Below are 27,110 nucleotides of genomic sequence, written 5' to 3'. Positions count from 1 at the left end.
GGATAGAAAGTGGCTTTAGCATCAGATACAGAGGAAGAGAAGGGAGTAAAAGGATGATTTTACTCCCTTCTCTTCCTCTGTATCTCATGCTAAAGCCACTTTCTATCACTCAAAATGTCAAGCTTCTTCCTCTAACCCTAGGAAACTATTTTCCACTTCTCCTCCCTCCTTAATCCTCCACTCCATCCCTCTTCCCAATCTGCGGATGAATTTGTCAACCACTTTGAAAAGAAGGTTGACGACATCCGCTCCTCATTCACTCATCCTATTGAGTCTACTGGTCCCACTCACACAGAACTACCCTACGCCTTGACCTCTTTCTCCCCTCTCTCGAGATGAAATCCTGCAACTAGTGTGGTCCGGCTGCCCGACAACTTCCCGCTCAACCCCATCCCCTCCTCCAGACCATATCTGGAGACCTTCTCCCATTCCTCACTTCCCTCATCAACTCATCCCTGACCACTGGCTGCGTCCCCTCTTACTTCAAAATGGCCCAAGTCATTCCCGACCTCAAGAAACTAACACTTGACTCCCCTTATATCAAAAACTACAGACCAGTATGTTCTTATTTCCAAAACACTTTCTCTGACCAACTCTCTTGCTATCTTTCAGAACTACTGTCTCTCTCTCTTCTTGACCCTAACCAGTCAGGCTTCAAGACGGGTCACTCAACAGGGACTGCTGTTCTGTGTCAAAGAGGCTTACAGAGGCCCACACTGCCAAAGCTGATTGCCTCTTCTGTTCTCATCCTCCTAGATCTATCCACTGCCTTCGACACCGTGCCCATTCTAACTTTCTATTGAACGGGGTGGTCCAGAAGCTAATTCCCTGCAATTTTATCCATTTTGCCATGGGGTTTTATACTTTGAATCGACAGCTCATTCTAATATTTCTACTTCCGTACATTGCATTTTAGTTACACTGTTTATACACACACCGTATATTTATTTATATTGATATGTACTGCTGTACATATTCTTAGCATATCTTGTGTAAATTCATCCCGTGTATATAAGCACAGATTGCATTAGATTACTGTTAGTGCTATTTGGGTTGTTAATTGGATTCGTTCTGACATTTTTTGATTTCTTGTCATTGTTTTTTTATTATTTGTGTACTTGTTTGACATTTTACTGCATTGTTAGGAGCTAGTAACATAACCATTTTGCTGCACCTGCTATAACATCTGCTAAACTGTTTACGCGACCAAAAAACCTTTGATTTGATTTTGATGTAGAGAGGAGTAAAAGGCACTCAACCAATGTGTTATGTGATAAAATTCTATGAGCACTGAGAAGGAAAATGAGCAACTCTCACAATTAAAAACATGATACTTTATATATATACGCAACTATTAAAAACAAGAAGTTTCGGCCGTCAATGTCCTCTATAGATGTGCAGATGTATCAGAACATGTTGCATAGATGCAGATTGGTTAATCATTGGCAGAATTGTGTACATAATGCATGTTAAAAGATAGCAATTACGAACAACTAATTCCAGTACAATTAGGTAGTGAACATAGTAAGGCCTTTGTGTTAAAGTGGATCTTAGGGTAGCCTAAGGTTATATTCATTTTATGTCATTCATTTAATGTCCCAATCTTTCTCTGTAGGCCTATTTTTCAACAGGACATTCCAGGAGCCTCCGTGTGGGCAGTTCTCTGACCCGCTACCGTCCCACCACCACCACAGAGCTGTTTGAGCTGGAAGGCAAGGTGGCGATGGCCGCTGCCACAGTACAGAGCACAGTGAGCGAGGTAGGGGTCAATTTACAGTGAGGTCCAAAAGTATTTGGACAGTGACACTTTCTTTTGTTTGGCTCTGTACTCAAGCACTTTGGATTTGAAATTATACACTGACTACAAGGTTAAAGTGCAGACTGTCAGCTATAATTTGAGCATATTTTCATCCATATCGGGTGAACCATTTCGAAACCATGCATGAAATCAGCAGAAGGCAAGGCAGGTTGACGTGCTCAGAGTGTAGATGTATTTACAGGTCTTGGTGATCCAATGGTGAAAGCTCCATATAATACAAAATATACAAGTACATTTACGAAATATACACACGGGCAATAGCCCGAAAGAAATAGCTTGTATCAGGCTTAAAACCCTTTCCTATCTGAACGGACACAGGTAAATGTCAAGACGGCACAGCCTCCTCTTGAGAAACCAAATCAAATCTGTCTAACAGGACCTTAATCAGATAGCCTACATAACGGTTGCATTCCCCTGCTCAGACATTGCATGCATCAACCAATGGTTGCAAGCTATGTCATCAACTGTGTCATTGACTGAACGATTGCTATAACATATGTGGTTAGCTGATATGTAAAATACAATTTCAGGCATTGTAAGCTGTGGCATGCATCAGCAACACCTGGGCAGGGGAACGCGCCCATAAGCAGATGGCCCATTGGCAATTACAGAAAGTATTTTTTTATTTAAACTTTATTTAACTAGGCAAGTCAGTTAAGAACAAATTCTTATTTTCAATGACGGCCTATGAACAGTGGTTAACTGCCTTGTTCAGGGGCAGAACGACAGATGTTTACCTTGTTAGCTCTGGGATTCGATCCACCAACTTTTCGGTTACTGGCCCAACGCGCTAACCACTGCCCCCCCAAAAAAGCTCATATTATGTACAACCAGAATGACCGAAACACAGGACACAGGCAACTCCGACATAACCTGGGAATTATGAACAAGGGAAACCATGCGTAGAATTAAATCATCAGAACATGAGTCTTGAGAATGTTCATGTGCACAATAACATCGCGCCCAATCAGAGGGTAAGAAATGGTAATTGAAAATGTACTGTATCAAGCAAACAGAAACATCTAGATGTTGCAATAAACGGTAAGGGATGGAATAATGAAATTCTAGCAATTATTGTAAGGTTAAATGAAATATAGATTTACCACATACTGTATGCATTTAAACGTGTGAAAGCAACAGCAAACATTTCAACAAGAGAACAAAGCGCTTTCCACTGGCGGGTGTAACGTATACGCAGGGTGTCAGACAGAAGGTGATTTTAATAATGAAACCATACAAAATAACAAACATGAGATGCTTACTGAACGTGAGAGAAATCAATACTGCCTGATGACTGAGGCTTACTGAAGGCTATATGAAGGGAGAGTAAGGGTGGTGATGAAGCCCAAGTTTGCTTAACGATGGGGAGCAGGTGTGTGCAATGATGGTTGCCAGATGTGCGCAATGTGGGTTGTCAGGCCCGGTGGTTAGTAGACCGGCAACATCGAACGCAGGAGGGAGAGAGCAGGAGTGACAGCGGGAGTTTGGAGAAAGTCTATGGTGCTTCTTCGCCACAGTAATAATTCATTTTAACAACAAATTCCAAATGCACGCTTAATACTTCAAGTAAATAAAAAATGAAATTCTACATTTCTGTATATTTTGACATACCAAAAGACCAGTAGGCATATGCTAGTAATTGTTGCTTAATACCCCATTGTTGGTGAGCTTGCAAACAGTTCATATTCTTGATCACCAAACAATTTTGACAGTCCTTCTCATGGGGATAGTAAAGAAGAACTCCCTAAGAGAATACTGGAGCACAGATCCTATGTTTGCAACTCCCTTATTTGCCAAGACTGCTTCCTAGTTCTGCTGCTATGACTGCACTTCATCAACAACGCTACTGCCATCCTAAATGACCCGTTATACAAAATCAGAAATGTCAACAGCTGGCAGTAAAGTGCCATGACAAATGAGTCGTCCATGTCTTCTCCACTGTCCATACAGCAACCATTTCGCCCACAGGGAAGGTGGACCACCTGACGGGAGAGAGAAACATCAAACCAGACTGCGTGCTTGACTATAACCTTAAAATGGGGGCAGTGGATAAGGCGGACATGATAAACAGCTTTGTGGAATGCACTCAGAAAACGACCAAGTGGTATAAGAAGATATTTGTACATTTTTCCAGGGTAGCTTCAAAATACAACAAGCCAATACTTCTGACGCAACTAGCATTGTTTTACAGAGCTAATATAAGAATGTAGCTAGCTACATAAGCACGATTGAATATAACACCATAAAGGTTATGAAATGATTAACATTTCCTCGCGAGTCCGCGGTTATAAGGAATATACACAAATATATTATGCTCCATACACACAGTGAGCTACAGTAGAAATGGTATAACATGACACACAGAAACTATTATAACGTAATAAGGCACTTACTTTGATAGAAACGCAGTCTGGATTTGAACATGGGTGTCTGTAGTGACGCCTCTAACACTGAGACGCTGTGCCACTTGGGAGTCATAAGGCCAGGGTAGCTTCAAAATACAACACATGCTAATACTTCTCTGACGCAATTAGCATTGTTTTCCAGAGCTAATAGAAGAATGTAGCTAACTACATAAGCACGATTGAATATAGCACCCTAAAGGTTATGAAATGAGTAACGTTACCTCGTGTGTCCGCGGTTACAAGGAATATACACAAAAACATTATGCGACAGTAGAAACGACATAACACGACATGCAGAAACTATTATAACGTAATAAGGCACTTTGATAGAAACACACACATTTCCAAAGTTATAATTGGTAACGAAAACAACTTTGATTGCGATGCAGGCAACAGACGGAAAATGTGAACACGTGTATGCAGGACGGGAGATGAGCAAATGTCTGCAGACTTGAACTGCACAAACAATTGGGAAGTGATTGGGGAATTTTGTCCGGGTCAGAAATGTCAAAAAAATGAATTGGTCCGCAAAAGTAAAAATGACTACTTTTATAATAATGAATGAGGTGGAACAAACCTCAATTCAAACTGTTATTAGAAAATAAAAAACTTGTTTAGAAAATAATAAAAAATTGACACATTGAAAACAGCCTATAAATAAAAACAGGCTGCGTGCCTTGGTTTGAGGGCAGCGTGGATTAAATGTACTGTTGTGTAACAATCACATTCTGGAATGGAGAGAACATTCTAATATCACGTGCATAAAAAAACTCATGCTGGGGTGACCATTAGAGATATTTGGAACTCACCCGTGAAAGGGTTAAAGAGATGGGTGTGTCTAAAACTTAAGAGGGTGTGAACAATGCTGAATGGGTATAGACAAAGAAGGGCTTAACAGTAGTAGTACCAAAATATTCAAAGGCCATTTTCTCAAAGTGAGTTTACAAGTTTATCACTATCAAAGCAGAATTACTTTCCCATTGTTCCTCAACTGTAGTGTATGATATACCATTTTGTCACTCTGAGTCTCTACTTTTATACAGTGTAAAAAACACAATTTCAAATTTTGCTACATAAGAACGATTTGAGCTGGTCGGTCACATATGAGGAGGTTTCTACCTATTTATTGATGTAAATATATCCCCTTTCTGATTCCCAGTTCGTCCACTAGTAAGAAGTAGGGGATCACATTGCGTCTCTTGGCCACTTGAAACCAGTTACATCTGGTTTGGGTAGTCAGTCACTGCAATCAGAGATTTCAAATTATCAAGAAAAAAAAACAGACCGGTGAGAACTATGGACACACCTACTGATTCAAAGGTTTTTCTTTATTTTTACTATTTTCTACATTGTAAAATAGTAGTGAAGACTATCAAAACTACGTAGTAACCAAAATAGTGTTAAATCAAAATCTATTTTATATTTGAGATTCTTCAATAGTTAGTTACAATATGCCTTGATGTCAGCTTTGCACACTCTTGGCATTCTGTCAACCAGCTTGATGAGGTAGTCACCTGGAATGCATTTCAATTAACAAGTTTGCCTTGTTAAACATTAATATGTGAAATGTCTTTCTTTCTTAATGTGTTTGAGCCAATCAATTGTGTTGTGACAAGGTAGGGGTGGTATACAGAAGATGGTCTTTTACCAAATAGGACTAAGTCCATACTATGGCAAGAACAGCTCAAATAAGCAGAGAAATTACAGGCCATCATTACTTTAAGACATGAAGGTCAGTCAATACGTAACATTTCAAGAACTTTGAAAGTTTCTTCGTGCAGTTGCAAAAACCATCAAGCGCTATGATGAAACTGGCTCTCATAAGGACCACCACAGGAAAGGAAGACCCGGAGTTACCTCTGCTGCAGAGGATAAGTTAATTTGTGTTACCAGCCTCAGAAATAGCAGCCCAAATAAATTATTCACAGAGTTCAAGTAACAGACACATCTCAACATCAACTGTTCAGAGGAGACTGTGTGAATCAGGCCTTTATGGTCGAAAGATGGCGCCGCAGGGGATGGCTGCCGTTTTATGGGCTCTTAATCAACCGTGCTATTTTGTAATTTTTTTCGCATTGTTTGTAACTTATTTTGTACATAATGTTGCTGATACTGTCTCTTATGACTGAAAAGAGCTAATGGACATCAGAACAGTGATTACTCACCTTGAACTGGACGAATAATGTTTCTTTAATGAGTCAGACGAGAGGGATTTGCTCCAGACACCAGACAAGGCCCTCATCCTCGTCATTTGCAGGAGAAAGAGATGGAGATATCGCGGAAGGAGATCGGGGTGCCTTGTAATGATCCGGTGACGAGTGGCTAAATCTGCCTTTGTCATCGGTACTGTTGGCCAACGTACAATCGCAGGATAATAAAGTGGACAAACTACAAGCACGTATATCCTACTAACAGGGCACATTAAAAACTGTAATATCTTATATTTCATGAGTTCGTGGCTGAACGACGACATGAATAACATACCGCTGGTGGGTTAGACACTGTATCGGCAGGATAGAACAGCAGCCTCTGGTAAGACAAGGGATGGCGTTCTCTCTATATTTGTAAACAACAGCTGGTGCACGATATCTAAGGACGTCTCAAGGTTTTGCTAGCCTGAGGTAGAGTATCTCATTGTCAGCTGTAGACCACACTATCTACCTAGAGAGTTTTCATCTATATTCTTCGTAGCTGTCTATATACCACCACAAACCGATGCTGGCACTAAGACCACTCTCAATGAGCAGTATACGGCCATAAGCAAACAGGAAAACGCTCATCCATAGGCGGCGCTCCTAGTGGCCGGAGACTTTAATGCAGGGAAACTTAAATCTGTTTTACCTCATTTCTACCAGCATGTTAAATGTGCAACCAGAGGTAAAAAAAACAAACTCTAGACCACCTTTACTCCACACACAGAGATGCGTACAAAGCTCTCCCTCCATTTGGCAAATCTGACCATAATTCTATCCTGATTGCTGCTTACAAGCAAAAACTAAAGCAGGAAGAACCAGTGACTCGGTCAATGAAACATTGGTCAGATGCTAAGCTACAGGACTGTTTTGCTAGCAAAGACTGGAATATGTTCCGGGACTCTTCCGACAGCATTGAGGAATACACCACATCAGTCACTGGCTTCATCAATAAGTGCATCGATGACGTCGTCCCCACAATGACTGTACGTACATACCCCAACCAGAAGCCATGGATTACAGGCAACATCCGCACTGAGCTAAAGTGTAGAGCTGCCACTTTCAAGGAGCTGAACTCTAACCCGGAAGCTTACAAGAAATCCTGCTATGCCCTCCGATGAACCATCAAACAGGCAAAGCGTCAATACAGGACTAAGATCAAATCATACCACACCGGCTCCGATGCTTGTCGGATGTGACAGGGCTTGCAAACTATTACACACTACAAAGGGAAGCACAGCCGCGAGCTGCCCAGTGATACGAGTTTACCAGATGAGCTAAATTATTTCTATGCTCACATCGAGGCAAGTATCACTTAAACATGCATGAGTGCATCAGCTGTTCCAGATGACTGTGTGATGACGCTTTCTGTAGCCGATGTGAGTAAGACCTTTAGGAGTCTCATGGATCCTGGACTAACCGGTGCCCCCGTACATTAACTCTGTACCGGTAGCCACTGTATATAGTCTCGCTATTGTTAATTTACTGTTATTATTATTATTATTATTATTTTCTTAACTGCATTGTTGGTTAAGGCCTTTAAGTAAGCATTTCACTGTATTCTACGCATGTGACAAATAACATTTGATTTGAATCGCTGCAAAGAAACCACTACAAAAGGACACCAATACGAAGAAGAGACTTGCTTGTGCCAAGAAACACGGTCTGATGAGATTTTTGGTTCCAACCGATGTGTCTTTGAGAGACGCAGAGTAGGTGAACGGATGATGTCCGCATGTGGGGTTCCCACCATGAAGCATGGAGGAGGAGGTGTGGGGGTGCTTTGCTGGTGACACGTCTGTGATTTATTTAGAATTCAAGGGACACTTAACCAGCATGGCTACCACAGCATTCTACGCCATCCCATCTGGTTTGGGGAACTATCATTTGTTTTTCAAAAGGACAATTACCCAAAACACACCTCCAGACTGTGTAAGGGCTATTTGAACAAGAAGTAGAGTGATGGAGTGCTGCATCAGATGACCTGGCCTCCACAATCACCTAAACTCAACCCAATTGAGATGGTTTGGGATGAGTTGGACCTCAGAGTGAAGGAAAAGCAGCCAACAATTGCTCAGCATATGTGGGAACTCCTTCAAGACTGTTGGAAAAGCATTCCAGGTGAATCTGGTTGAGAGAATGCCAAGAGTGTGCAAAGCTGTCAAGGCAATGGGTGGCTACTTTGAAGAATCTGAAATATAAAATATATTTTGATTTGTTTAACACGTTTGGTTACTACATAATTCCATATGTGTTATTTCATAGTTTTGATGTCTTCACTGTTATTCTACAATTTAGAAAATTGTAAAAATAAAGAAAAACCCTGGAATGAGTAGGTGTGTCCAAAATGTTGACTGGTAATGTACAAGGTAATGTTGATGGAGAAGAAAATGCATTGCTTAACAATGACTATCAGGGTATACCCTGATAGTCATATCCATTCATACTAAATGTTTGCACTTTTAGTGACTTGACCTACATTGCATACTCTATGAATATGACCACTGCGCATTATTTATGGCCTTTATGGGGGGGCGGCATTATTCTAATGATGTTGCCAGCAGTAAGATTTGATTTTGATTTCCCAAAAAACAAAGGCTCTTTCAAATGATATGTTGTTCTATATTTTCTGACCCAAAATGTTTGGGGGGATTCCTCCTAAACTCTCTGGACCTGTCTAAAACAAACGCTCAGATTTCATTTAGGGCTGACAGTCTGCACTTTAACTTCATAGTCATTATATCATTTCAAATCCAAAGTGCTGGAGTACAGAGCCAAAACAACAACAATATGTCACTGTCCAAATAGTTTTGGACCTCACTTTATATACCGTAGAACTATCATTTGAGGTGTCAAAGTCAGACATTTAAGGGTGCTTTCCCGGACACAGATTAAGACTAGTCCTAGCCTCAAAAATATTTTCAATGGAGATTCTTAGCAGGGCAGGCTCTAGCCTTTTGGGGGCCCTAAGCGCAATTTGGTTGGGTGGCCCTTCACCTTTCGCAGCAAAACATTTCAGTGGATTTCCTCCTGGTGGTGGAGAGACAATTCATTTCAATGTTCATTTCCTGCAATTCTACAAATTTTGCCATGGTGCATAGAAAAATGTTGCCATTTTAAAGCAGGTTTACTGCAATTCTACACGCTTTGCCTTGGGGCGGAGAGAAAACGTTGCAATTTTACAGCTTATTTCCTGCAATTCTACACATTTGGTAATGACTTATGCCAATGCTAAGATGATATCTGAGTGAGAATGACTATCAAAATCAATGCGGGCCCCTTGGAGGTCAGGGCTCCTGGGCACGTGCGATGCGTGCCCGGTCAGTATTCAGCCATTATTACTAAACTGAGCAAAAAAATAAATGTCCTCTCACTGTCAATTGCGTTTTTTTTCTCAGCAAACTTAACATGTGTAAATATTTGTATGAACATAACACGATTCAACAACTGAGACATAAACTGAACAAGATCCACAGACATGTGACCAACAGAAATTGAATAATGTGTCCCTGAACAAAGGGGGGATCAAAATCAAAAGTAACAGTCAGTATCTGGTGTGGCCACCAGCTGCATTAAGTACTGCAGGGCATCTCCTCCTCATGGACTGCACCAGATTTGCCAGTTCTTGCTGTGAGATGTTACCCCACTCTTCCACCAAGGCACCTGCAACTTCCCAGACATTTCTGGGGGGAATGGCCCTGGCCCTAGCCCTCACCCTCCGATCCAACAGGTCCCAGACGTGCTCAATGGGATTGAGATCCGGGCTCTTCGCTGGCCATGGCAGAGCACTGACATTCCTGTCTTGCAGGAAATCATGCACAGAACGAGCAGTATGGCTGGTGTCATTGTCATGCTGGAGGGTCATGTCAGGATGAGCCTGCAGGAAGGGTACCACATGAGGGAGGAGGATGTCTTCCCTGTAATGCACAGCATTGAGATTGCAGCCAATGACAACAAGCTCAGTCCGATGATGCTGTGACACACCGCCCCAGACCATGACGGACTCTCCACCTCCAAATCGATCCCGCTCCAGAGTACAGGCCTCGGTGTAATGCTCATTCCTTCAACGATAAATGTGAATCCGACCATCACCCCATCACTCGTCAGTGAAGAGCACTTTTTGCCAGTCCTGTCTGGTCCAGTGATGCTGGGTTTGTGCCCATAGGTGACATTGTTGCCGGTGATGTCTGGTGAGGACCTGCCTTACAACAGGCCTACAAGCCCTCAGTCCAGCCTCAATCAGCCTATTGCGGACAGTCTGATCACTGATGGAGGGATTGTGCGTTCCTGGTGTAACTCTGGCAGTTGTTGCCATCCTGTATTTGTCCCGTGGTGTGATGTTCGGATGTACCGGTACCTGTGCAGGTGTTGTTACACATGGTCTGCCACTGCGAGGACGATCAGCTGTCTGTCCTGTCTCCCTGTAGCGCTGTCTTAGGCGTCTCACAGTACGGACATTGCAATTTATTGCCCTGGGCACATCTGCAGTCCTCATGCCTCCTTGCAACATGCTTAAGGCACGGTGCATGTTCATTAATTGTTTATGGTTCATTGAACAAGTATGGGAAACAGTGTTTAAACCCTTTACAATGAAGATCTGTAAGTTATATGGAATTTTACGAATTATCTTTGAGACAGGGTCCTGAAAAAGGGACGTTTCTTTTTTTGCTGAGTTTACAAGTTCAGATAGCTGGCTAGACTAACTATGTCGCTAAAAATTGTTAGCTGACATGGCCAATGCAATGACAGCATTTGCTACACCCTCAATAACATATGCTAAATACAGTGCATTCGGAAAGTATTCAGACCCCTTGACTTTTTCCACATTTTGTTACATTACAGCCTTATTCAAATTTTTTTTTTTTTTAAATCCTCATCAACCTACACACAATACCCCATTATGACAAAGCGAAAACAGGATATTAGAAATGTTTGCAAATGTATTAACAATAAAAGCTGCTACCTTATTTACATAAGTATTCAGACCCTTTGCTATGAGACTCAAAATTGAGCTCACGTCCATCCTGTTTCCATTGATCATCCTTGATGTTTCTACAACTTGATTGGAGTACACCTGTGGTAAATTCAATTGATTGGACATGATTGGAGAGTCACACACCTGTCTATATAAGGTCCCACAGTTGACAGTGCAAAAACCAAGCCATGAGGTTGAAGGAATTGTCTGTAGAGCTCCGAGACAGGATTGTGTTGAGGGACAGATCTGGGAAGGGTAGCAAAAAATGTCTGCAGCATTGAAGGTTCAAGAACACAGTGGCCTCCATCATTCTTAAATGGAAGAAGTTTGGAACTACTAAGACTTCCTAAAGCTGGCTACCCGGCCAAACTGAGCAATCAGCGAGAAGGGCCTTGGTCAGGAAGGTGAGCTGGAACACGATGGTCACTCTGACAGAGCTCCAGAATTCCTCTGTGGAGATGGGAGAACCTTCCTGAAGGACAACCATCTCTGCAGCACTCCACCAATGAGGCCTTTATGGTAGAGCAGCCAGACAGAAGCCACTCCTCAGTAAAAGGAACATGACAGCCCGCTTGGAGTTTGGCAAAAGGCACCTAAAGGACTCTCAGACCATGAGAAACAAAATTATCTGGTCTGATGAAAACAAGATTGAACTCTTTGGCCTGAATGCCAAGCGTCACGTCTGGGGGAAACCTGGCACCATCCCTACGGTGAAGCATGATGGTGGCAGCATTATGCTGTAGGGATGTTTTTCAGCAGCAGGGACTCAGAGACTAGTCAGGATTGAGACAAAGATGAACGGAGCAATGTACAGAGAGATCCTTGATGAAAACCTACTCCAGAGCGCTCAGGACCTCAGCCTGGGGCGGAGGTTCACCTTCCAACAGGACAACGACTCTAAGTACACAGCCAAGACAACGCAGGAGTGGCATCGGGACAAGTCTCTGAATGTCCTTGAGTGGCCCAGCCAGAGCCCGCACTTAAACCCGATCAAACATCTCAGGAGAGACCTGTCAGGAGAGCTGTGTAGCGACGCTCCCCATCCAGCTTGAGAGGATCTGCAGAGAAGAATGGGAGAAACTCCCCAAATACAGCTGTGCTAAGCTTGTAGCATCATACCCAAGAAGACTTGAGGCTGTAATCGCTGTCAAAAGGTGCTTTGACAAAGTACTGAGTAAAGAGTCTGAATAATTATGTAAATGTGATATTTCAATTTTTTTTCTCTACATTTTTTATAAATTTACAAAAATGTCTAAACTGTTTTTGCTTTGTCATTATAGGGTATTGTGTGTAGATTGATGAGGGTGAAAAAACGATTCAATATATTGTAGAATAAGGCTGTAACGTAACAAATTGTGGAAAAAGTCAAGGGGCCTGAATACTTTCCAAATGCACTATGTGTATGCGACCAATACAATTTGATTTGATTTTTGAGTTGATTGTCAGTGACTGACATAACAAGAGAGAAACTGGTGATGCACAACCAAATTGCACCTGGTGTATTCTTCCTCTCAATAGTAAGTTGGGGGGGAGGTGGGGGGGGTCTAGCGATCAGGACCTAAGCAACCGATTATGTCGCTTATGCCTGGAACCGGCACTGCCCCTTAGTGTTGTCAAGCATTAGAGCTGGGCAAACAGCATATCTCAAGCCATACACTTCAAACCAAGGAGGCACATTGTTTAGAAAGGTCTTTAAAGATAATCTGTTCCTGGACTAAAAAATCACTTTCAATGGAGATTCTTTATTGAGCTACCTTTTTAGTCCAACGGCAGGCTTAATCTGGGTCCAGGAGACACATGCCCATTGAGTTATTGTCCTTCTCCCCTGAAGGTGACAGACATCGAGAACAAGATCGCTGCCCTGAGTGCTGCTGGGATGTCTGTGGATATTACCAGGAGAAAGGTAAAGTGGGTAGAGCCTGGGACCTGTCAAAATCAGATTTGAGTATCTCTATACTTACCCATGATTTTGATGAAAACAGCACCCTCATGTGTAGAGTGCGTAATACTATGGAAAACAAAACATGGTGTTGTGTATTTTTCTTAAAGTGACATTTTCACCCATATAGGCTCATTACAAGGCACTCTCCAAGAGATGAAACAAGCTTTTTTACTTTTTTACAGATCAACTCCCATGTCACCATAACATAGCATAGACATAGCATGGAAAGAGATGTCTCTGACTGATTCCAATGTCTAATTTGAATCAGACTACTGCTGAGTCTTCATGTGCGTCCAAGGTCCTCCTCACAATAGCATTATTTTTTCTTCTCTTGTTTCTTTTAGTCAACTGGCCCTCCCCAAAGAAGGAGAAGTGCCTATGACCTTCCAACAAGTAAGAACCGAAACTGCTGCGCTTGCAGAATCTACAGGGGCATGTAACCTTAGAACATTAGAACATGATAGGATTGAGAAACATTGCAGAGCTCATTCCTGAGTGTACCAATTGGCCAAGAAACCTTGGAACACTTCCCATGCTTTTGACAGTCATAACCGTGTCATACATTGTTACAGGTTTATAGTATGTCAATTATCATATATTTCTGGTTGATCGTCATAATAAGCTTCACTACATGACATTATCAAATGATTATGACAGCACTATGTCAGAGTGAGGGCTATAGTTGAACTAAAGTGTCACCAGGAACCTAGCTTGGTCCCAGATCTGTTTGTGCTGTCTTGCTAACTCCTATAGTGATTGAAGTTGGCAAGACAGCACAAACAGATCTACAACTATGCTACCGGGAACCTCCCTACATGAGAAAAGACATGCTTGTGTGGGACCCCAAAAACACTTTATAGAGAGGTTGCGAACAGCTTTATACGGTGGTTGCTTTCTAATAATCTCTTCTTTCTCCCGAAGTGTGCACTTGTTCACTTTCCTTAATGGATTTGAAAGGAAATTAGGGGTAATGCATGAAATGAAAAAAAAATGCATGAAATGAATGAAATGTATGCATTCACTACTGTAAGTCGCTCTGGATAAGAGCGTCTGCTAAATGTAAAATGCAATGTATATGAAAAGTCACTCTAGCCCATGCCTACACCAATCCAATGTTTTAAACTTGTTGGGAGTAGTGAACGAGTGCACACTTCAGGAAGGAGACATTGGGACGCAAACTGTGTGTTCCAACTTCCAGGTGAAGAGGAAGAGTTTTAGAGGTAATCAGTCAACAAGGGCTCCCTGACCCAGTGGGAAGGCCTCAGCTCCAGCGCACCACATCCTGTGGGGTACGACCCAGTCTCAGGGTGGCTGGTGATGGGTTCACCAGTGGTTGGTTACACTGGGCTTATACAGGCTGGGTTGGCTATGCCTGTTGTTGGTTTATGGTTGCTCTCAGTGCTTAATTTGTGCCGGATCCTGCCAGAGCAGGATCCAGCACCTCTGTTTCTGACTGTTTTGTTTTGGATCCCATTTGCCAGGATGTGGTACAGTACCTTTCATGGCATGAAAAACAATCCGTTTTCAATGTAAAAATTATAATAAAAGCAATTCAAGTTGACACCTCTGTAATTCTCCTGTCCCCTAAAAAACATAATGTGAAAATGCGCCTGCCCGGGTTTAGCCTATGGTTTCCGTAACATTGTGGCCTATATAGACCAATGCGTGGCCATTGCTGTGGTGAGAGAAGCGCGTCTGTATCTCACCGAACTGAAATGAGATTCACTTTCTATAATCCATCTCCCTCTCTCTGCTCTGCTAGACATGAGCCTTCAACTCCCATCTCTCCAGTGTAGCACTTCATTTATTTCTTTATAGAATCAAATCCACGGAATGGTGCTGGAGGTGCCGCAGCACCCATGATAAATTGAAATACATTTGCCACAGTTATAAAATTAATGCTGTCTGTTCAGAAAGAAATTAAATAATATTGAATACTACACCAGGAGTAGACCTATAATTTAGCCACAGAGGATCAATAGCTTTTTTTTTTTTAAATGCCTAGCTGTGGATTGTGTGTAGGCCAATCTCTAGGCATGCCTACAGTCGGGAATGCGCGACATAATTGTCAGTGAACAACATGCAGCCAAAACAGGCCTTTCTCAATAGTTCAAATACAATCGCGGGAAAACACAGGTTGGAAAACAAATGGATCCTGCTGAAAAGAGAAGACTAATCTTTCTGTAGACTACCAAATGATCACCTTCCAACTAGGCATATTGAGCGGACAACATCATTTTACAAAGTAAAATGAGAGAGATGAGCTTTCGGCACGAGCGCGTCAGCCATCAGCGTTGAGTGAGCTGTGCATCATTGGGTGAGTCAGTGAAACGGAAAAGCTTTTTTAGGACTATCATTTCCTCCTCATATTGTAGCCTACAATATGTGTCTCCACACACCTAGGCCTAGGCTAGTGATGGATTCAAGGCAAGGTCGTTTTTATTGATCTCAGATTCACAGTTTGTCAGTGTCAAAGTAGCCTGTCATTTTGATAATTTGTGAGGTATTAAAAAAGATTGTGCTAAAGTCTCCAGTCATCTAAAATGATGTAGAATTGCATGAAATGTGTTTATAAAAGGCCACATTTTTCCCGGACTCTAGGCTACAGAAATGTTCCCTAATGTGTGCAACTTTTGCAAGCCCTCTACTCTACTGCTCTATGCCAAATTAAGCACTGGTTGCTCTGTGTGGTGTTTCTCTTGTTGGCGTACTCCTTCATACTCTCTGGGTTTATTCCACATGTGGTTGGTTTGTGGTTGGTTTTGGTTCATCTGTGTGTTGATTGGGTTTCTGTTGTTTGGGTACATTGGGTAATTCATTAATTACCGGAGCTCATAAAATGGTGTTGATCTAAGAATCAAAACGTTGTTTCTCTTGTTTTGGGCTCCAGATGTAAGGCTGCAGAGGTATAATCATTCTCTTATTTCTACATTGCATTGTCATTAGAACAGGGTGGTGAGGCTTGGAGTCATTCTGGCTGAACCTTTGTTCACTTTTCTTCATTGTCAGTTGCCTGTGTAGGCTCTAAACACTGTGATGCACTCAACGACGTTCTCTATCCCATAGATACTCCCATAGAGAAATCAACCTTGATTGTTTTGCACTGCCGCCCTTTCAGTGACACATGCTTCGAACACTGATAAGAGAGACACAGAGAATAGGAAGGGATGAGGAAAGAGGCGAGCAAGAGAAAGTTGTTTGGGGTGCTGTTCAATGCCAAAATGTATTTCTTATTCGGGTTGATTTAAAACGTGGTTACACCACTAGTTCGGTTTAAGAAGGTTCTTAGTGGAGGATTGCCGTATGCGTCGAGTTGCCAGACTTCTACAAGAGTTTCATGAGAGCGCTGTATGAGTGTGGGAGGAATACTGTACACACAACACTTTCTCATCAGCCCCTTAGGTATAGTTAGTTATTCAGCCTATTTTAGGTGGCCCCTAAATTATCTTAGTTCTAATCATCGGCATGATTTACAATTTGTGGTCCCAGTCTTTTCTTTTCAGCTGACCTAACAACTAAGCATCAAGGGTATTTATGTGACACATTCTGAACTATTATTGTGTCCCAATGTCCCAGTTTTATAAGTCAGTCATGTTTGGGATAATCATCCAATCACTCTCAAATGGAATCAAAGCATTCCCTCCCCCTCCTCCCTAATTCTCTCTCTCTCTCTCTCTCTCTCTCTCTCCCTCCTCCCTATTTCTCCCTCTCTCTCTCTCTCTCTCTCTCTCACTCTCACTCTCACTCTCTCTCTCCATTCTGCAGAAACCAGTAATGGCACAGGGTCCATGAGGAGGAAGTTGAGCATCTTGTGACTGAGTACAGTGATTCTTATAACAGAGAATCTGCTGGAGCAGGAGTACATTTAGAATACTGGGTCAAGTTCTTTCATTGACTATAAGTTATTGTGAACTGAACCAGGGTATAATGCCATTATCTCTCTGTGTTTGTTTGTTTATTACATTTATCCAATATTATTTCTAATAATATTTATATTCAAGAATGTGAAATGTTATGCTTCACGTTTCAATGTCTTAATGCATTTGTTGAAAAGTAAAAAACATTTTTTTTTAAACATTATAGCAATGATGTAACCTGCCAACTTTATTAAAATGTACTTATGACTAGACTTAGACATCCATAGTACATTAACTGTAATCACATGTTTGTATTACTGTTGAATGAGCCTGTTGAAAGCTTTATTAACTTAACTATTAACAGATTACACAATTACATGTAGGGTTTTCTCCAGAGAATTGCAGCTGTTTCTCATATAGGCTTCATTCCATAGGGTTCATGGAACACCATGTAGGAACCAAATCTCAATGGTCAATTGATAAACCAATTCCAGGAGGCACATATGGTTCTCCATTGGGTTCCAGTCTATATGCTTTCTGACATCAAGGGACAAGAGATTGAGTCATGGTCTGCATCCAGACCCGGCGCCAGAACGAATAATTTGGACTTCCTTTGGTTTCCATAGGCGGGCCCGTTTTTTCACGGGACCTCATGCGTGCAAATGCTTGCGCGTTCACAGTTTTTTTAAATTGGTGTAATAGTAAAGCCCATCCGCAGCTCGTGGGTTTCAAGTTTGGGGAAGCTTACAATTTATCCTACAATTTCCACCGATCTGCGTGACAGTTATGATTATTTTTATACGCACATTTTAAATAACGTTTTCATGTATCAAAATCACTGGTTTTGTGATTATCGAGGCTGGAAGTGGTGGGAAGATTTTTCAAATACTGACAAACAATCATTCGCAATGGATGTTAAAAAAACAGACTTCGTTGACTTGTGTGAGACGAAGAAAAAATGTGTGGTATACGTGGTGATTTAAGACAATCAGAAATAAGGCATTGCCAAATAGGCACTTTCCTACATATGCATGCATTCTAGATAGAGACATACCATATTCTTGCCACATGACCCTTACCATTTTTCTTGATGCAGTATTTTAAATTATACTCAAGACACATTATCTTCACACATATTTTAAGGAACGCCCATTACGCCGGGCCTTGTTGCATCCAAATGGCACCCTATTTCCTATGTAGTGCACTTATTTTGACCAGAGTCCTATGGGGTTACAGTCAAAATATTTTTTTTTATTTGATTTATTTAACCCTTAATGTAGTGCGCTATAAAGGGAATAGAGGGACATTTAATTATGTAGGTGTAGGAGACTGTTCAAATAGATACAGCAATTTGATGCTGGAATATTAGGGCATATATTCAGGATATGCACACAAACATGGGTGTGTGAATGATGCAAGAAAGAGGTTAGAGCTATGTACTGACTGCCTCTATTGTACTATGTAAAACAGTAAAGTTTCATTAATGTAGCTATTAGTACAATAGACTTAATACTGCTTTTTTGCTACTGAATTGCTCTGTACATTTCTAGTCATCTGAATTAATTAATTTGAATGAATTTGTATCCTCTGCATGAACTCTAAATTGCTATTTTATATTTATTAGTAGATATCCTAATGTGAACATCACTACAAAGTATGTGAACCATGTTTCCAATACTATAGTGCCAAGTAACACCTTTGACATTGTACTAATTAAAATGTAAACAAAGTAAATGTTTTTGTGTTTGTCTTTTATTCATGCCGCCACTTTTGTAATTAATGACTCAATAAATTCAAGGTCAATTATATTTATTTCAACAACTACCTTTTCTCCCAACATGTTTCCTTATCCGTCTTATTATTCAGCCACAAGTTTACACACCAATAATTATTTGTAGCTTTGTAAAGTTTTTGTATTTCTTGCGGATGGAGTCTTATCTCATCATAATTTAACCATAGACATAGGATTAATTCTGTCTAAAAGAAAACATGGCGATATTTTGATCATGACATTTCCTTTGACATAGGGACGGAATCAGTTACTCTTAGTTTTCTTCGGGCTGCTGCTTATTGAAAAGTATGCCACGTGCCCGGCCATTGCCTTAGCGAAAATGATTTTTTTCCACTAAGATCCCTCTGAAAGGTCTCGCTAAGGTCCACTGGTGTGAGACTAAGATGTTTTCCATGTCGTTATCACCAGCCTAGTCATGAAATGGCCTCTGAACGAGCTGAATGCCTGTTGCGAGTGCACATAGACACACTGTAGGAATTCCATTACAGATAGCTACCATACATTACTGTTTCACTCTTATCCTATCTATATGGGACCGCCCATTATGGTCAAGAGAAAATCCACACAACCCACATTGCACTTACTTGTGTGGCCTGGGTGGTCAAACTATCAACAGCACTCTCTCTACTCTATCCAATAAAACATACAATACAGAAGGAGTGGGATTGCACAACTCATTCTATTAAACAAACCCTTACAGACATCTAGATTAGCCAGTCATAATGTAGTTAAATAATATTAATAACTCTCTTAATCCCCTTGCTGGACATAAAATATTCCATATACTGCGCCCCTCGATTTTCTCACCCCTTATTCCAAGATTTAATGTAGGACCATGAATAAAGGCTCATGAATGAAGGATCATAAATGGAGGATTGTGGTCATGGCTATTTACAGAAAGCAGCATACCTTGCCTTTTAATAATTAATTTATTCAGACCATTGTATAGTTTGTGCATATTCATGGTTTTGTAGGTATATCTTGTTAATTTTAGATGACGCAGTTATAGGTGTCACTGAGGATGTGAGTCATCTATGTGCTCATGATTGGCTTTGTGTGAATGTTTGAGAAGATGCATGTGCGACTTGACCTCTCAACCAAACATACCATTTTTAAAAATGTTTTGCTAAACCTTCATTTATACCCATTTATGAAACTGCAACATACAGCAAGTGGTTAGGGTAAAGTCGATCATTTTATGAATGCTAACGAGTGGTTAGGGTTTGTTAAGTGGTAGGGTAAGGTCAAGTTTAGCCAGCTAATGTGCGCAGCGTCACCAAATGTACAGATACAGTAGGATGCATAAAAACGAACAATAAATTGTTTTATTATCATGCCTCAAGTAATAACAGGCTCATGAGAAAGATGTCAATATTTAATATCCATGTACACAAAAGAGAAATGAGACACAATGTAGATACAAGGTGTGTGTGCGTGTGTGCGCGCACATTGTGACATCAGCATCCCCTCTGTGTGGATATAAACCTACTTCCAGAGCAGGTCCTTTTCTGAATGACTCTCCGCTACAGCCATACACCTCAACTCCATCCACCTCACAGGATAAGCAGAGGCATGCCAAGACACTTCAGCTCTCCCTAGACCCATAGACTAAATCCACTTAGTAACTCTAGTCTATCATACTTTTTATACTCTAGTAGCTAGCCATCGGAACAGAAGATTCTCTTTAGATTCTCCATTCAAGCAGAGGGACAACCTGAAGCCTGATTTTCTGTCCGTCCTACACCCGAGGTTCCTAAAGCCTAAGGATACTTGGCTCTTCTCCACATTGTAAGTTTTCACTTCTATTCTTTACTCTTAAATGTCCTTGAATTAACTCTAAGATGTTTTATTTTAATAGCGGTTGTTATATTTTGAGCAAATTTGATTCTTGTTTTTTACACGCCTGAAGCATATTTGATATCAAGTGAACTCCATGACCAGTCTATCCCCAGGATTTACCAATGCTATTTTTCGATTGTGTTTTAGAGGCACTGCAATTATTTTCATAGCCAAGTCCTATAGCAAAAACTGGATGAATCACTGATGTTTCTGCGTCATTTTAACCAAAATAAATCTGTGATTACGTTGAATCAACATGGAAAACTGATTGGATTTGCAAAAAGTCATCAATGTAAAGGCATTTTGTCTTTTTTTCAACCAACTTTCAACCAACATTTTTCCAACCTAAAATTCCTAATATTGAGTTGCACCCCACTTTGCCCTCAGAACAGCCTCAATTTGTCGGCATGCACTACAAGGTGTTGAAGGCATTTCACAGGATTGCTGGCCCATGTTGAATCCAATACTTCCCACAGTTGTGTCACGTTGGCTGGATGTCCTTATGGTCCTTATGATGTCCTCCTGCCTGGCACCTACTATCATACCCCATGAACCCTGTCTTACCCATTCTGAAAGGCACACACACAATCCATGTCTCAATTGTCTCAAGGCTTAAAAATCCTTCTTTAACCTGTCTATGTCATGGAAAGAGCAAGTGTTCCCAATGGTTTGTACACTTAGGGTATTGTGCTATTTTCTTGTAAGTCCATACAATGTTTACAGAATTGTTTCATGCATCATTTGGTAGTCAGTGTATTGCGCTTATGATAGTTTGGCAACAGAAGACAGACATGTACTACGGGTTTGGTATTCTGTTGTACTGTATCTTCTGATTGTTATTCAATGAACACATTCATCTCATATTATAAATTCCTGGACTATAATCAATTATTCGATAGCACCTTTATAATCAACAAAGTTATGTTAAATGGTTCTGGTTGATCATTGATTTATATTATTATTTGCATGACAAATGTTATTTACTTTCTGTGGACCTATGCTCATTTAGCAGAATTCAATTCTAAAGTAAAACTTTATTGTTCCAGATTGACGTCTGTCCCAGCCTAGGACTCAGTGATCGACATCTGTATGATGACCATGAGGGTGTGTACGGTGCTCTATGCCCTCTTGTTACTGCTGTCACGGACTCTATCCAAAACACACGTTGGGTATCCACAGCGCTCCATGGAGATAAGTATGTTATTTTCCAATCTCTGTCTTTCTTTACTCTTCATCTTTCCTTTAACTTTAACTAATTTACTAAAAGTCATATGATCGCTCTCGCCACTTTCATTCTTTGGACCGCATTCACACACTCACTCTCTCCTACCATGTTCTTGTGCATGCTCCTCTCATTCTCTTCTAACTTCTTCCACAGTCCCTTTCACCCCACAGATTCTGTTACAACCTCACGTATAGTTCTCAGCTCCCCCAACATTGACATCATTATTTATTTTCAGAAAGGTTGTTATGTGTGTCTTTTATTTTTCCTCAAAAATATTATTTGTGACACTCAGATCCAGACATCGATGCCTCGTGGTACACGGAACGAGGGATCCGACCAGTAGGACGTTTTGGGCGACGGACGAACGGGAGAATCCAAAGGCTGGCCCTCGCCACACATAGTCTGTGTTCCCAACATGGAAAACGAAGACTGGCGAACGGATTAATTACTTCATGAAACTGTTTTGCCTCTTTATTTCTCTTCTTGTTTGTATTTTAAGAAGTGATATGATTGAATAAAAACATTTAGAAACTAAGGTGTCATGGTGAATTCTGCTCTTCTTACATACAGTACATCTGTCATATATTGTGCATTTGTCTTGGCTTTGACTCTAAATTGTAACCTTTAACATTTCTGGACAACATTTTTAGTTCTGCTTTATATTACAGTCATTTTACAGTGAGGTTCAGGGTCGGACTTGGACCAAAAATCGTCCCTGGCATTTAACACACTGGCCCATATTTTTCCTCGAGACCCCCTATTATTAGACAGTTCATAATTTGTGCAAGGTATAAAGATTACTTAGGTATAAAGACTAGTAACATATGCTGTAAAGTAGTAGGGAACACCGTCCATTTCCACTGAAAAACGGATGCATCCGGTTGGGTCCAAACCCGCAGGTAATTGCCTGTAGCTGATTGGCTAGATACACTATATATACAAAAGTATGTGGACACCCCTTCAAATTAGTGGATTCGGCTATTTCAGCCACACCCATTGCTGACAGGTGTATAAAATCAAGCACACCGCCATGCAATCTCCATAGACAAACATTGGCAGTAGAATTGGCTTATTGATAAGCTCAGTGGCTTTCAATGTGGCACCATCATAGGTGACAAGTCAGTTTGTCAAATTTCTGCCCTGCTACAGCTGCCCCGGTCAACTGTAAGTGCTGTTATTGTGAAGTGGAAACATCTAGGAGACAACGGTTCAGCCGCGAAGTGATAGACCATACTAGCTCACACAATGGGACCGCTGAGTGCTGAAGCAAGTAGCGAGTAAAAATCGTCTGTCCTCAGTTGCAACACTCACTACCGAGTTCCAAACTGCCTCTGGAAGCAACATCAGTACAATAACTATTCATCGGGAGCTTCATGAAATGGGTTTTCATGGCAGAGCAGACACACACAAGCCTAAGATCAAATCACTCTTCACCATCTGGCAGTCCGAGGGACAAATCTGAGTTGCCAGGAGAATGCTACCTGCCCAAATGCATAGTGCCAACTGTAAAGTTTGGTGTTGGAGGAATAATGGTCTTGGGCTGTTTTTCATGGTTCATACTAAGCCCCTTATTTCCAGTGAAGGGAAATCTTAACGCTACAGCATGCAATGACATTCTAGACAATTCTGTGCTTCCAACTTTGTGCCAACAGTTTGGGGAAGGCCCTTTCCTGTTTCAGCATGACAATGTCCCCGTGCACAAAGCGAGGTCCATACAGAAATGTTTTGTCAAGATCAGTGTGGAAGAACTTGACTGGTCTGCACAGAGCCCTGACCTCAACCCCATTGAACACCTTTGGGATTAATGTCAGAGTGTCAGAGAAGGCTGCAGAAGCCTATACACTTAGGAACCACATGGGGTTTTCCACAGAGGGAAGGCATTAGGATTGTAACTTGTCATAACTCTCCTGTGACGATCTGAAGGATCAGGTTACAGTGGGTCCGCTCTACAGCGTGCTCTCTTCGTAGAGGGGGAGAGCAGGAAGCCTGCTGTGTTATGGTCGGTCATAAAATACGCTGCCCCTATGCTCTGTAGTGTTCGAGTTTGGAATGTAAACTGTGGAACACAGAGAGATCCTTGGACATCAAGTTTGAATAATTAAACAATATTTCTATTTTTGAGAATGTGGGAGTGGTCCGTGGACACTTAAGGGAAAGTCATGACGAGTGTGTTTAATTTGGTGATCTCATGAAGGACAGGAGACCCACATTACTGTATCTCTGGTTGTGTACACTTTCCAATTATGGGGTTTACTGATGGTTGTGTCATGACGTTGGCCTGTGGGTAAGGTTTATGACCCACAAGTTGAAAATATGCATTGGTACTCAATGAATATGATGCCAGATCATTTGGCGTCTGAGACATTATGACTGATGACAGGACGACATAAACTGTATCTTGGAAAGTCTACACATTCTAGTTATCAGATTCACATGGAATTGTTGTGCAATTTAAATGTTTAAATATGAAACTACTTGTGAAATTATGAAATGTAATTTTAGTTTCCAAATGAAACAATTGGATTTTCATAAGGTTAAAGCTCTGCTCACTAAGTGGCCCGCCCATGTGAAGAGACATTGGTTATAAACTATGAAACACGCCCTTCTCTCCCCTCCTATATAAAGCCCTTGACGAAAATGTACCTTTCTGTTCCGATGACATTAGGGCGACAGTCCTATGTTGAAAGTGTTCAGATAATAAGCTGTTCTAACATAGGGCGAGAGCCCTATGTTAGAAGGACAAAGACCACCTACAGAACTAAGCCAACCTCAGCAAGAACCTAACAAAATTAGCATCGGATTTCAAGGTGACGACCTCCATGCCGGAAGGATGAATTTCGACTATACCAGCCAGAATATAGCATGAGCATATAGCATGGCAACTTGGTATGAACTTTGAACTCTTATTCACTCCAGAAGTGATACCTCCTAGCTGTTGAGTTAGCAGCGGCCGCTATAAACATGGGCTAGGAAAGGACGGACGACCTATCCCGTCTACCACATAACAACGTTACTACAACATATTCAGTTTACCACCAGAGACACTCTTCAAAGGACAAGGAAGATCTCTGTTGGGCAACACAGCCTTCCATCTACCACCAACCTATTGAAGCGCAGCTCAGAGTAAATATTTATTGCGTTTTCCTTTTCCAAATGGGCGGTAATTTAGAATGCATAAGATACTGTATTTACGATAGCATAGCTTCTCCCTTTGTTACTCAAGTCTTCCCGCTCTTTCACTCAAACCCAACCCCCTCTCTTTGTGTAACCAGCCGTCGTATCTGTTCCGTCCACCAGGGACGTTTTCTTTATGACAATTTGTAATCAATGTATGATCCATTCAGTATATGTGATTCTGTGTGATTAGTTAGGTATTTAGTAAATAAATGATTAAACCCAATTTGTATTGCTTATTCAACTTGTTGGCCAGGGTTCGTGAAGATAACCAAGAATTTACCACTTTCAGATGAGACTAAACAAGGTGATGATTAAGTATCGACTGCTATTGACGTAAAAGATTACCAGGTCTTTAAGAGTTTATTCGGAAGATAACAGCTCTATAAACATTCTTTCATGGTGCCCCGACTTTCTAGTTAATTATCTACCTGATTAGCTTAATCAGGTAATATTAATGACAGAGAAATGATTTTATAGAATAGCATGTTATATTACATAATCCAGCATAGCCAAAGACACGGCAGTTGGGTAAAATATATGATTACATATGAAATTTGTTAAAAGATGAAATGTGATGTTAGCCTTCTAAATGAGAGTATGGATTTTCATATGAAGTTTAATTAGTCAGTGGCCACACTCCCGTGATCACAGACATCACATTAGGCATAATAGAACCACCCCTTCTTCCACAGAGTATAAAACCCACTTCCTACAAAATGTACATTAAGTCAGAGAACTCCAGGACAGAGTCCCCACGTTGGAATGGCTACAATTCTATAAACCATTAGACTAGAAAACATGCAGCTGACGCAACATGTGAAATGGTTAAGAACCACAACTCTATATGCCACGGAGACCATAGAGCGTGTAGCGTTGGCTACACGGCCAGAAATGGTTAAACTCTGAGACTATTGATCACTACAGAATAAGAGCAAATCCTAGACGTAGTATTACTAGTCTGCAGCTGAAAATAACGTAAGTCTAGTACGAGAATACCGACAACCGCGGAAGCATCTATTCTATGCAACAACCTTCTGTACGCCTGACATATCCATAACAACAGACACTATCCAGAGCCGCTGAGAAAGCAACAACTACTAAAGACATTGTGACTTCTGGGGAAGTTAACCAGAGACTCTCTGATGAACTGACTCTCCAGCAGATTCAAACAGAGAAGACAACGACATACAGGCATAAATATATACATTGCAATTATTCTAGAATGAGCGGCCATTCATGTGCAAAATTAGCATTTCAATGAACATAATTATCAACTGTGTGTAGTGAATCCATTTTGTCTTTCCCACTCTTTTATCTGTTCCCACCCCTTTCCATTGTTTACCAAGCCGTCATACCGGTTTAGGCCACTAGGGACTCATCAATGCATCATCTTAGTAACCAATATCTACTGTTTGTTTGTTATGTATTTCTGTGATTCTTTATTTAGTTAGTAAATAAATAATTAAGCCAATTTGTACATCGCTGATTCATCATTTAGGCTAGGTTTCATGCAGATATCCAAGGGTTTGCGACTTTCAGTAATGAGAACTGATGAGGTAATAATGATACACTAATAAAAGACTAATCGATAAGATATGAAAATATCTGAGGAGTCGATTCGGGAAATAGAAACTATAAACATTTTCCCGTGGTTCCCCGACTTCCTAGTTAATTAAAGTTTACATGTTTAGTTTAATCACGTAATAATACTAATAATTACACATAGAGAAGTGATTTGATAAAATAAGTCTCCACATTTAACGATAGTCCAGACACGACAAACTGATCTTAGATATTTATTGATACATATTAGCTCGAGCCAGTCAGTAATGGAGAGGTGAATCCTAATAAAAATGTAATCATAGTCATTATATAAAAATATGGGGA

At 41.0% G+C, this 27,110-nt stretch overlaps 2 protein-coding genes across 3 annotated transcripts in view; both read left to right on the top strand.

The window, feature by feature from the left end:
* The window catches only part of LOC106581657 (melanophilin), a 155,655-nt gene extending 136,731 nt beyond the window's left edge, over positions 1-18,924 (top strand). For both annotated transcript variants that reach the window (XM_014163857.3, XM_014163856.3), the window contains exons 11-14: positions 1,616-1,759; positions 13,223-13,294; positions 13,678-13,726; positions 17,099-18,924. In XM_014163857.3, coding sequence (XP_014019332.1) covers positions 1,616-1,759; positions 13,223-13,294; positions 13,678-13,726; positions 17,099-17,148 — 315 coding nt within the window. In that variant the 3' untranslated portion in view covers positions 17,149-18,924. The remainder of the gene's footprint in view (positions 1-1,615; positions 1,760-13,222; positions 13,295-13,677; positions 13,727-17,098) is intronic.
* Positions 18,925-20,486: 1,562 nt separating this feature from the next.
* Positions 20,487-22,581, top strand: prlh (prolactin releasing hormone). Its single transcript, XM_045704965.2, has 3 exons — positions 20,487-20,770; positions 21,868-22,016; positions 22,339-22,581. Exons 2-3 carry the CDS (start codon positions 21,911-21,913, stop codon positions 22,500-22,502), a joined length of 270 nt encoding a protein of 89 aa, XP_045560921.1. The 5' UTR covers positions 20,487-20,770; positions 21,868-21,910; the 3' UTR covers positions 22,503-22,581.
* The last annotated feature ends 4,529 nt before the right edge of the window (positions 22,582-27,110 follow it).

This window comes from Salmo salar, chromosome 21 (genome assembly GCF_965601325.2).
Source record: "Salmo salar chromosome 21, fSalSal1, whole genome shotgun sequence".
NCBI classification, from domain to species: Eukaryota; Metazoa; Chordata; class Actinopteri; order Salmoniformes; family Salmonidae; genus Salmo; species Salmo salar.
Note: the sequence above shows the minus strand (reverse complement) of the source record. Positions and strands in the feature narration are given on the sequence as shown.